At 45.1% G+C, this 13,160-nt stretch overlaps 1 protein-coding gene across 1 annotated transcript in view; it reads left to right on the top strand.

Moving 5' to 3' along the window:
* RYR3 (ryanodine receptor 3) overlaps positions 1-13,160 on the top strand; it is a 393,437-nt gene that overhangs the window by 306,621 nt on the left and 73,656 nt on the right. Inside the window, exons 66-68 of the mRNA XM_054715636.1 lie at positions 1,232-1,313; positions 6,186-6,316; positions 12,534-12,854. Of these exons, the coding sequence (XP_054571611.1) occupies positions 1,232-1,313; positions 6,186-6,316; positions 12,534-12,854 (534 nt within the window). The remainder of the gene's footprint in view (positions 1-1,231; positions 1,314-6,185; positions 6,317-12,533; positions 12,855-13,160) is intronic.

Genomic DNA, 13,160 nt, shown 5'->3' on the forward strand with positions numbered 1-13,160 from the left:
ACTCTTGGAAGAGAAGAAATCCCCAAATTTGAGTATATAGTATTTCATTTTTTCCTACTATTATTCAGGACCAAAATTTTTCACCCACTGGTTTAGCTCCCAGCTTTTTGTTCCTACTTAATTTGAACAGGTTATCTGAATAATCCAGCAGGATTGCTCCCAGGGCTTTTCAGACACCACTTTTCCTCTTAAGAAGCCCTAATTTATTCATTGAATACCAGGAGCAAAGGAAAGCTGCTACCATTTCCTTATCTGGGGCTTCAGAAGACCATAGTCGATTGGTTTTACTTTAGTTTGCATTCAGAATCATGTACAGAACTCTCCTGCAAATATTCTGCCACCAAGCTTCAGTCTCACGCTTTAAATGCTAGCACATGATTTAATTTAATTTAACTAGTTGTTAGTAGCTAAAGCTGGGTCTTCCATATCCCTGAACAACTGAAAGTCAGTATTTCCGTGGGGTTGGGGGGCGTGGCGTGGGAACATCTCAGCCCATTATTTCCTGTCATGGAAGTAACTCACCTCCGTGTTAAAAAATTAAAAATTGAATTAGTTCTCACTGTGGTAAATTAGTCCCAGCCATGTGATGAGTTGCAGACATTACCAGGGACATGTAGCCTGCAGATAAACTTGTGAGTTCCCAGGTGGAACATGCCCTTCCCTTAGGAAACGTGGCAAAATCACAATCTGATTAAATTGCCTTTTGAAAAACTTCCCTCAGAGAACTTGGGACAGGTGAAAATGAGAAATTTTGCTTCGACTCGGAAGAGGTAGAGACATTGTATATATCTTCCTAGGAAATGAATAAAAGGCACATTAAAACTTCAGATGTCTTGCATTCTTCCTTTCAAAGCAAGGAAATACGTTCCTCTGGCTAAAATTTGACTACGGTGTCTCCTCCTACTCAGAAAAAAAAAAAAATCCCATATGGAAGGACCCGGTGGTCTAATGATTTCTTGTGATCCCCAACCTGAGCCCCACAGAGGAACTGGGATGGCTCAGTGGAGGAGAGTCTTCTATCAATATTTTCTCTCCCAGTTCAGCAACTAGAACCTGGGTAGAAAGAGGCTATAGGGCTGGAGGGTGGTAGGAGGAGGGAGAGAAAGGAAAAGACCTCTCTGGCTCTCGGGTGATGCCAACGCGTTTTTCTGTTGGGAGACCCTCTCCGTGTGTGCGGGAGGTGGCGAGCTGTGATGGTGCAAGGCAGTGACGCTCTTTTCGTTCTTTCCAGTGGGTGACGTGCAGATTTCCTGCTACCACATACTGTGCAGCCTCTACTCCCTGGGAACAGGAAAGAACATCTATGTGGAAAGGTAATGAGTGAACACAGGAGGCTAACACGTTCAGGCTCAGAAAAACATTACTTAACGATAGCATCCTTTCAGTCCAGCAAAATCAAAATGCTCGCTGAAATGGGATGGTGAATTTGAGAGCCTAGGTTATGCAATGTTTATGGCAATGTTAAGAAGTGGAATGATGCTTTTAAACTTAGGACTTTTGTGGAGATAGCTGGCGGAGGAGCAATAGAGCCAAGCTAAAAATCATGTGCTAGTGACCAAAAAATGTCACAGAAATGCCCGTTTCTTCATAATCACAGCTTCCAAATCGCTTCCAGGACTCCTGTGGTTAAAGCTGGCTGAGGAACTCGAGGGACATGAGGCAGTTGCTTAGCGTTTAATGAGTTTCTATCTGATACAATCCTGGGCCTTGACCGTTCTCGGCTGACAGATTAGCTATAGTTTCAAAGGAGGCCACACTTTGGTAGCAGAAATGCTTTTCAATTAATCTTGAATCTGAACAAGCTGATGGACAGAGAGCGTGGGTGTCAGCTTGGCTCTCTAATCTGCCTGGAGCGTGGAGGCCTTTGTGACCCCCTCCCTGCTTTTCACCGTCAAATGCCATGCATTGTGTTATTCTGTTTAAGTGTATGGGGAAGATTAAAGGGATAAACACAGTATTAACCAAACTCTGGACTTAGTCTTATCCTTAGAAGTCTTTCTTTTCCTTCCCCCCCCCCCCTTTCAAATGAGGAAACTGGAAGGAATTCAATCTGTACTTGAAATTATTTCATCTAAACGTGTCTTGATATCTATGCCCTGTGTGCCTCCTCAGTTTATAGTACCTTTATCATGTCAACAATAAATCCTTGTTTAAAATCAAAACTTACATAAATTCTTATTGCAATTTCAAAAAAAAAAAATACTCTGGTTCTTTCAAAAACTCAATAACTAGCCCTAGCCGGTTTGGCTCACTGGAGAGAGCGTCAGCCTGCGGACTGAAGGGTCCTGGGTTTGATTCCGGTCAAGGGCACATGCCGGGGTTGCAGGCTCAATCCCCAGTGTGGGCTGTGCAGGAGGCAGCCAATCAGTGATTCTCTCTTATCATTGATATTTCTATCTCTCTGTCCCTCTCCCTTCCTCTCTGAAATCAATTTAAAAAACAAACAAAAAAAAAACTCAAGAACTATGACTTGAAATCATGTGCTAGTAACCTAAACATGTTCAAGAAATGTCTGTCTTCATAATCACAGCTTCCACACAGCTTCTGGATGTAAGAGTTTGAGAAACTAATGACTACTTTATTTTGATTATGATTTTAATTCCTTATAGTTGCATAGTTTTCCTTACTGCTTTACATAAAATATGAATATGTTTATCATTTAGAACTGGGCAAACAAAAGTTTCAATCATATTATACCAAGTCAACAAGAGAATTAAGTTAAAATTTTCCATTTGATGGGAGTTGGTCAAGAATTTTACTTAGGGAAGATGTCTTTAATTAATTCCTTCCATTAAACATTTGTGAATATTTTCTCAATTTCTTATTCTTTCATTTTTATGTATGTATATACATGCATCTATATGTGTATGTGTTTCTTTGTACATTTTTTAAAAGCTTGTGCATTATTCTCTTGGAGAAAAAGGTCAAATAAAGGTCAACTCTGAAATGTCAGACCAGAAAAGATTCATATGACTTTTCATGCTTTATTCATATATTCATTGCAATTTTATTATGTATCTGTTCCCCGCAACGTTGTGAATATTGTGCCTGTACACTCTGTGGTGGTGGGAGTCAGCTGGGAGAAGCACCTAGCTTAAGGCTGCTCCAATTGTCTGTCTGCTAGTTAATGATTTAAAATCCTACACTTGAGATGCTACTGCTATTAACCACCTTGGTTTTCTTTTGTATTGTGAAAGTGAGACATGCTTTAGAGATTTACTTCTCCTTCTTTCCCTGGCTGCTTTTGACCAAGGCTGCTCAAACATTGCAAGCTGTCCCTGACCCTCTGAGATTGCTCTTTAGTACCATCCCTGCCCCTGCTTTCTGCCCTCTGCAATGTGTTGTTTTCTCTCCTTAGCATCCTCTGCAATATACATGGAGGAACTTTCACAGCTGCAAATCCCCAGATATGTGCAAGGCGTAATTATTATTGCTGTGATGACTTTGTCTCTGCCTGTGTCCCTGGCAACAAGGTCCCGATCCATGGAAATAAAATTGAGAGAACGACTTGGAAGTAACAAAAACTGAAATACAAATTGAACCCTCCTCAATCTGTCACCATGACCAAGTACTATATATGAAAAATACTCTACTAGACAGGGTGAACTGAGAAAGACAAAAGAGTTTCCACATCCAGTGAGAAACTCCAAGAAGATAGATCCTTTGGTTGCTATGGAGCTGTTTGTGTAGCCCTTGCTGTGATTGGTCCACAGCCACACTGCCCTCTGGGGGGCGCTATTGACCAGAGAAGTATTGTAACAGCAGGCCTTCATCAGCTCAGTCTCTCTGGGGCCTGGAGGTCACAGTCATTCCCTCTGGTATCTCACAGCCAGGAGCATTAATTGGCAGACTTCTGAGCTTTACTTTTATAGAACTTTCAGGCCAGGAGAAGTGTTGTTTATATCCCTTTTGGCCCAGTGGCTAATTAGCATCATTGTGAGCTCCAGACTAGAAAGCGTCCTGGGGTGAGCTGGGAGACTCCAGTTTCTCAGTAATTAATATCGGGAGGATGAGACATGCGTGCCCCTCTGGGCAGTGCAGCACTGGGAAACTGTCTTCCATCCCGGGACTGCCTTCATATGAGACTGACGTTCTAGAAATTCACTGTCATGAGTTCATGACTTTAATTTTGGTGACAGCGTAAGAAAGAGGGGAATAATGGGTCAATTTAGCACCAAGACAACCCAGGGCCTGCTGTTTCCCAGGTTCATCTCCCTGGACCAGCTAAAATTTGCTCTCAGGTCTGCCCTTCCTTTTCATCCCTGACTTTCGCCCAGCATTGTTTCCCTTCGATGCCCTCCCCATGGCATTTCTTTTCCATCGCAATTTAGCTCTTTATTTCCTCCTCCGCCTCAAAAAGCAAGACTGAAGGAGAAGAAACACAGTATCTCTCTTCATTGGCCACGGTGATTGGTTAAACGAAAAGAGTGTTGACTGAAGAGTAAGCAGCCTGTTGTAGATCCTCGTATTTGAGGTAGACGGGCCCTCGCCTCCGCGTTCACTGGGGTGTTGGTCACTCAGGCCTGAAGTTAAAAGGATGCCTCTCTTCTCACGCTTTCCCACCGCCTTGAGCTTAGCAAAGACAGGAAGACAAAGGCTAAAACTGTCTGGCTTACTCCTCGGGAAGCACTGGCTCCCATAGTCACCCCACCACATAGTAAATGCTTGTCATCCCTGCCCACAGACCCTACAGTGTTGACATTCGGGCTTCTTGATGCTGCCAGATATGTTGGCTGTTGTCACCATGAAGGACAGGTTCCACAGCCTTGGGTGCAGGTTCTGGTGGGAGCTGCAGGGAAACCGAGGGCTGAATGCCTTTCTGTTTCCACAGAAGTGCAGCAGTGGGTTAAGTGTCTGCTCTTGGCTGCAAGTGCGCCCACTCTTGCTGGCAGTTTTCTCCATGGTGGTTCCCCAGATATACAGCCTGACACCCTCCGCATCAGGGGGTTAGCTAGTGAGCTTCATGTTCACAGCATCAGTGCACGATTTTAGTTGATCAGTCACAGAGCAAAGCAAACAAGATGGGCTTGAGCACTCTAAGCCCTTCTAGTTCTTAATTATAGACCAATTGTCTACATTTCCCACTGATTATCTTGGCATCGTGGTCTAATAAAGGACTCACAGTATTGGTTTGTTTGAAGAAATTTTCCCTTATATGGGAGCTGACATCACATGTGTAACTCACAGGACCAATGTGTGGTCTGTCCATGATTGCATTCCAATGGGTGGCAAAGAGGAGATATTTGTGGGTGAAAAACAGATGGCTCTGCTCTCTCATTCATCAGAAAGCAACAGATAAAAGCCCCACACAGGGCCCTCAAGCCAGCACTGTCACTGTACTGTCTCACCAGCAGAAAGGACCCACTGGGTTAGACAGTACAACTCGAGGCTAAGCCCAGGCCTGCAAGGGGGAAACACTATTCAGTACTAGCTCCACGCAGACCAGCCAGTGGCTGGTTCCCGTCACTTACGCTTGCAGACTTGGTCATCCCACAAGCAAGCACAAATCCTCTCAGTGGGAGAACCAAAAATCTGAACTAGGGAATCCCAAGCACTTTATTTTTGTTTGGTTGCTTGTTTCAGAGGAAGATTTCAAATCCAGAGCTTAATGCATTACATGCTGGACACTCAAACGTTTGTGAAAGGAAGAGATAGAAGTAATAGGTGTTAGAGGCCTTTCCTCTAACTCAAGCAAGATGCTCTGGGACCTATTATTTCTATTAGAAGTTAGGTATCTTATTTTGTGTCTAATTAGTACTTTTGGCCCATTATCTACTGTTCCCACTGGTGAACACAGGCTCCAACCATATCAGAGAATAGACACAGAGAAATTACACAGAAGATTTCAAAGCACTTTGAGGACAAGGAGGATCAGATTCAGTTTGGATGCCAGCAAAACTTACTCTCAGACATGCTGGGAGATAAGTACAAAACTACAAAGCATATTATATCACCTTAGCCAATTGATAACTAGGTTCCAAGTAGTGAGACCATTGCAGAGCATTGGTTAGTGTCCAGCAAAAGATGGGGGAGAAAGACGTGCATGCAGCCCTGCTGAGCCCAGGGCCCAGGGATGTCCAATGGAGTCATCAAAGAGAAGCGGCCTGGGGAAGGGGCCTGGCCCCCCAACGCATGGGGCCAGCATGCGAGTGGCAGCACTTCTAAATGGACTTGTTTGTTTCCAGACAGCGTCCTGCCCTTGGAGAATGCCTGGCTTCCCTGGCAGCTGCCATTCCAGTGGCATTCCTGGAGCCCACCCTTAACCGCTACAATCCGCTCTCGGTCTTCAACACCAAAACCCCCAGGGAGAGATCTAGTAAGTATCTTCCCACAGCTCATCAGCCCGTGTGTGCCGGGAGGAGAGCCCAGGAAGGAAGGCTGTGCAGACAGGGAGCGGTGGCCTGCAGCACTGCGGCTTGACATGCTCTGAGGGGCCAGAGGTCAGGGCTGGATATGTTGCATGTCTCCAACTTGCTGGGAAAATGCGCATGGGCAAGTCCTTTGTTCCTGTTAGACTTTGGTTTCTTCCCCTGTGAAATGAAGAACCTGAAACCTCAGGTTCTCTTGTCTGCCCTGGGCCTTCTCCTCCAGCCCCCTGGGGATGTGATGACTTGTTCGGCGCCTCTCCAGCGTCAGCAGAAGGGCAGGTCTGCACTAATAACCTAATTATGCTCTTCATGTCCAAGGAGAGACTGTTTCCAAGGATGATGACCACCCGTTCTCCATCTGCATGGAGAATAAAACAGGAAAACACCAGAGGGAAGTGAAATTACACAAGGACAGAGCATTGTCCTAAGTTCTAAGACAGCAGTCGGCAAACCATGATGATGAGCCCACTGCCTGTTTTTGTAAATAACCTTTTATTGGAGCAGGTCACACCCACTTGTTTAGATGTTGCTGTGGCTGCTTTAGCACTATGTTGGGAAGGAAGAATAATTTTCCCTCTACCCTGCATTATTCTTGGCTAAAACCCCTGTAAAAAGACAGATTAACAAGAGAAAAATAAAACTATTTTAATCACATACATATGTACATGTGCCCCACAGAGATATGAGATTGGAAAGGTAGTCCAAGGAATGAGCCTTAAATACTGTCCGGGCTAAGGAAAGGGGCAAAGGCATGGGGCGTGGAAGGGAAGGAGGCAGTAGGGAAGGGGAGAAGAGGAGCTGTTTGTAAACAAAGGTTGCCAGGCCATTCAGGGGTCTCTCAGATGAAACAGTCCTGCTTGGTAAGAGCTCTCTTCCTGGTAGACTGCCTTTTTAATGTAAATCCCTTTTATAAATGTAGAGTTCTTTGACAAAAGGGTAACTTCTAATCCTTCTTCAGAGATTCTGTGTGCTGTTTCTTAAAAATAATCAGCTCAAAATAATCCCTGTGCCAAAGAGGCATATTTGCCATGGCACATTCTGCTCCCCTTCCACTCCAGCGGCGGAGCTGAGTCATGGCAGCGGAGACTGTCTGGCCTGCAGTGCCTAAAATATTTACTCCCCGGCCCCTTACAGAAAAGGTTTTCCACCCCCTATCCTAGAAGAACTTAGAACTGGAATGCAAGGCAGGTTGTAAACCTGCTCCTGGAGGGTGGGAGGGAGAGTCCTCACATCTGGATGAATTATGATCCCACTGAAGGGCAGTGGAATAGAGGAGCTTCACACAGAAACCTTGAATCGACTAGAAAGAACTACAGTGATTTGGTGTAACATGAAACAAAAAGTAACATGAAGTAAAAATTACCACACCATGGGCCTAATCAATATCAAGAAAAACCATGCCTGGCCAGGGTGGTTCTGTTAGTTGGGAGTTATCCCGTGCACCGAAGGGTCACCTGTTCTTTTTCCTGGCAGGGCACATAATCTGGTTGTAGGCTCGATCCCTCGTAGGGGTGTGCAGGAGGCAGCTGATCAATGTTTCTATCTCCCTCTCCCTTCCTCTCGCTCTAAAATCAATAAAAACATAATGTTAAAAAAAAACATAATTAAAAAAAAAAACAGTAACCCATTTCAAACCAGAACCTTAATATTTTCCTTAAAATATTGATATACCAGACCAACAAGTGATGGACAGCATAGCGATTCTATTCAGTTCGGGCCCTCTTCTCAAGCTGCTATGAGATCCTAAGGGAGGGAGTGCTAAGAGAGTACAGGTTCATGCTCCACTCTTTACCACCAGTCTCCCCATCTAAGAATGCAGAGTGCTCAGCCAAGGTGGGCTTATCCCCATTTGCTTTTTCTACTCCAGATAAAAGAAACACCTTGCCCTCAGAAATGATCACCAGGATGGTTTAGATAAGGCCGCTTTATAAAACTCTTTTCCTGAGCAAGAATACAACAGAGACTGGTGTTCTCAGGGCTGGTGAAGAAAGAAACACTGCTGAGATGCCTCAACTTTCCAAAGTCTCTGATGAAAATTCCAAGTTCATTCCCTTCAGCCTCATCTCACCCTTTCTCTCCTTTCTTGGACTAGCAAAAATATGTTTCGACCTTGGGGTTTTTTCCACCCTCTCATGATTATAAATGAGTCACATCTTGCAGCTGAGTGGGAGCTGAGCAACTGAGTGGCTTTAGTAACGTTGAAAAAGGCTGTGACATCTGTAGGCAAATGCCAGACCAAGCATTATTCCCCAGTTCCAAAGAGATATGGGCCCAGTCACGACCGTGCTGGACATTTATACATTCATTCTGCTCCAACTTGGATTCAAGAAATAGTGCACTTTTGTCTCAGTATCACCAGTATGTTGGGAAAGAGAGAGACCTACTCTGCTCTTGAGCTCATAGAGGCACAGCAGCAGGCAAAGTGAGAGCTTGACAAATAGATGGAGGAAACCTAGATTGGCTTTGGGAGGGAGGGGATCAGCTCTGTCCCATTGTTCTCCTTCTCAAGAGCTATTTGAAAAATGTTGCTTCTTATTTTACATACCACTACATTGATTTGATAAGACATGTTCATAAATAAAAAATAAGTACCCGTCATTGCTTACTCACAAAGAAGAAAAGGGACAAGGTTGTGATTAGAGATGACATAGTTCTTCATCCATCAGTGACATACTGTGGGACTCAGTACCCAAGTCCCCTGAGCCCATGTTTTTCAGCATTCAGTTAATCAAAGAGTGAATGCTGATCACGTGTATGGCTCTTGGAAAGTAGACTGTGCATGAATATGTATTGTGGGGTAACCAGGTTTGCCTGGAGTCAGAGAATGAGTGATGGCCTAACAGACTCTATTGAAGTAGACTTCATTCATTATATAAAGTGGATGGCTGAAGGGATCAAGAAGGGTCAGGAATGTATAGGGTGACAAATGAGGTGAGTCTTCAGTCTAGAAATACAATATGAACTGATTTATCAAGCCTTCAGCCAAATGGACATCTCTATTAATTGACAGTTAGTGTTCTGCCAGCAGTTACTCATATTAGTAACTCTTCTACCCTACAAGATCCTGGTGCATTTTCTGACTCATCCAAAAATTATAAAGAGATGCCTAGAAAAGGTTTAATACTGTTATGTGCCAGTTATTCAAAACTAGATAAAATCTTTGGTTATGTGTGGCAGTGGTCTATTAATCAGAACATTAGATTGGCCAAAACATCCTAATCACCAGCCAGTTTACTCAGCACACCCTAATTGGGATAATCAACCAGAGGAAGGAGGTCCAGTTTCCATGGAAGCTCTGCCTTCACTCCAAAGAGGTGAAGCTCTCTGCTGCCCTCTTTTTGAGGAAAGAGCTGCTCGGTGAAGAATATACAACTTTAAAATCTAATTCAGTGGTTCTCTAACCCCAGCATACATCAGAATCCCTCGGAGGGCTGGTTAGAAAGAAGCTTGCTGAGTCCAGCCCATAGAGTTTCTAATCCAGCGGGTCTGGACCCAGAAGATCCTATCACTTCTTTGCTGTTGCTGCTGGTGGGAGGACTTCACTTTGAGAACCATTGATGTAGAACAGCGATTTTCAACTGGTGTTTTGCAAGAATTTTTAAAACATGCAATACCTGACCATTTAGTCAGGGGCACTGACCTCTTTTCCCTTAGATTGTCAAATGAAAAAAATAACAATAGCCAACACAACAATAGCCATCTGGTGTGAATGAATCAAAATTAAACCTATGTTTTGTCAGACCAGCAAAAAATATATATTTTTGGTGTGCTGCAGAATTTTAGTAATCAGTTTATGTGTGCCATGAGATAAGAAAGGTTAAACATTGTTTATCTAGAAGATGAAAGGGCAGGGGTTCAAATGATCCTCCCTAACAGTGTTGTGTCTGATTCTGACAAGACCCAGCTAAGGCTGTTTTTCAGGTAGATAACTCAGCAGCATTCATTCTGTGGTTTTATATGGCATTTGAAGTACAAAACACCATCTGAATCTCAAATGTTTCCTCTACTCCAGAGCCAATTACATATAAATAACTTTTAAAGGTCATTATAATGACTCCAGTGCAGAAACCTCAAGCAACGCTGTGTTTTCCTTCAGGAAAAAAAAAGTATTCCTGTTGAGGTATTGTCTACATGCCATTTAAACATGCACATATACACACACACACACACACACACACACACACACACACACGAGCCTTCTTATTTATAATTTTATAGCAAACAACTGTAAGCTTCAGTTGCACTGTGGTGGTTGGCATTGCTCTGTGTGCAGAGCTGGAGGTAGACAGTTTGACTCCTCTGTCTTTACCTCTTTATTCTGACACTGTGTAAAATTATTTTGTTTTTGAGAGTCTCCCCAGGCCCCCATGTTGAGGTCACCCCTGATTGTTGTTGTTCTGCTAAAAGACAGAGGCTAGACTTGTTCTCTGCAAAAGCCTGGGTGGGCAGGGGACCATGCCTGGCCCAAGGAATTCCCTCCCACTGTAAATCACGGGAACCCAGGGGTCTTTGGCTTTCATGCTGTGAATCCTTTTGAATGGTCTGGGTGTTAAAGAATACTGGTCCACTCCTAACTTCCAAGGCAGAGAGATCCTTAGCCTGATACTTACCAAAGGCCGTAGTGATAACAACAGAAAGTCGTCCTAGGGAAAGCGTGTTGGGACCTCATGGGACTGCTCCGTAGCAGGGAGCTCCCCGGGGTCCACTGCGTTGCCACATGCCATCCAGCAGAACCACCTGTCTCAGCTACAGATTCATTCACTCCACGGCAGCCAGGGTTATTTTGTATGTCTGCTCTAAGCAATATGATCACGAGGGAAATCAAAACAGTCCCCTTCAATCAGCCAGTATTTCTAAAGGCCAAAGAATTTGCCTTGGCCTCTCACTCATTAACCCTTCAGCTCCTGTGGACCCAACGTCTGAAGCAGACCCCCAACCAGCAGCAGCACCAATAGCACAGGGCCTGCAGACATAACCCGCTTCACTGAACACAAACGTTTATTTGAAGGCTTCCGCTTTGTCCTGAGAGATTCATGAGAACTGGACTTCTAGTATCAAAAATCACTTCCTCAAATCTTCTAGTGGAACTGATGCTCTGGGGAAATGTTCCACATTTTCCTGTGGCTTCTCAGACTCCCTAGCCACTGTCGTGCCTGATGCTTTGGCCCAGTGTGAGAAGTTTGGCCTTTGGGTGGTGTGTACCCACCCCCAAGCCCAGGTGGACTCTGTGGGGAGCAGTAAGATAAAGGGATGCACCTGTAGAGCTGTGGGCTTGTGCTTCTTTCTCAACCTGCCGTGTCTCTCACTCCGCGCCCTTTTTATCTTCTCACCTGTCAGGAACCTCAGGATGCTTTTAATCTCTCTTCCCAGCTTTGGGGGGAAAGTGTCCTTTTCCTTACAGAGAACAGGGCAGCTAGCCCCTGGCTTCTTCCGTTGGCTCCTCTTGTATCTGATAACCTTTAATGTGGAACTCTGTTGCCACTTCATCCCGTCTGTCCTTGTTCAGTGAAGTGATTGCAGTCATTCAGTGTGAAGAAAGGGCAGGGCTATTATTCCTTGCACATAAGCCTGCAGGAACAAAAAGGCTTAAGTGATTGACAGCTCACCGCAGGTCAGTTGTAAATGTAGAAATCAACTCATGTGCAATGTTTCTTTCCCAAAATTTCCAACTGGATGGAACGTATTGTTGTCTCTGGTCTAGCTGAGGCAACATGTGAGGAGGTTTCCTTTCCTTTTCTAAGCAGTGCAGCTGCCATCCCAGTAATTGAACCACAAGTTAACAACCAAACACCCATTAGTGGCTTTTCTCTAACTAGACCCGCCTTCCCTGCTGTGCACGCACTCAGGACAGGAGGGAGAAGCCCAGAGACCAGCTTGGTCACAGAGGGGTCATGGGAAATGCCCCTCAGCAGGGTCCCTGTCATGCTCCTTTAACCTTATGTTTAAGTGCTTCAAGCTGAGTGTGACTTTGGGAGGAAAACCCAGCCTCTGGAAGCTGTAGTCTTCAGCTGACAGAAGCTCCACATCCAGGGCTCCCTCGCGCAAGGCTCTGGGGTGGAAACTCACACCTACTGACCAAAGGGAGGGTGGGACAGAGGAGAGAAGGTTGCATCATTGTGCTTTTGAATTATTGTCCCTTTGTTCTTCCTGTATGCTCTCGGCCAGTTCTGGGGATGCCCGACACGGTGGAAGAGATGTGTCCTGACATCCCCCCGCTGGAACGCCTCATGAAGGAAATCCACCACCTAGCCGAGTCCGGAGCCCGGTACACGGAGATGCCCCATGTCATCGAGGTGATCCTGCCCATGCTCTGCAACTACCTGTCCTACTGGTGGGAGCAGGGGCCTGAGCACCTGCCCCCCAGCACAGGGCCCTGGTGCACCAAAGTCACCTCGGAACACCTCAGTGTCATCCTGGGCAACATCCTGAAAATCATCAACAACAACCTGGGCATCGATGAGGCCTCCTGGATGAAGCGCATCGCAGGTACCACAGATGCCTTTCTCCCCAGCCCAGCTCAGGGACCAAGATGCCTAGAGCCTCTTTTCACCTCTTAGACTATCTTTAAACTGTTCTCCCTACCCACCTCCGTTACTTAACAGCACAAAGAATCGACTTATTCCTCTGTAGAGTTTCTTGGAGCAAGTGCTCGTGCCCGCTCCCCAGCTAGGCCAGGCCTCTGAGACCTTCTTGATAAACTCTACCTGATGCACATGATCCGGGCTTTATTTGCTTTTGGTACTTAAGAATCCCCTTTGCTCTTCTGGTAATAATTGTCCCTATTTTCTTGAT

The sequence above is a fragment of the Eptesicus fuscus genome, chromosome 5, assembly GCF_027574615.1.
Source record: "Eptesicus fuscus isolate TK198812 chromosome 5, DD_ASM_mEF_20220401, whole genome shotgun sequence".
Lineage (NCBI taxonomy): Eukaryota > Metazoa > Chordata > Mammalia > Chiroptera > Vespertilionidae > Eptesicus > Eptesicus fuscus.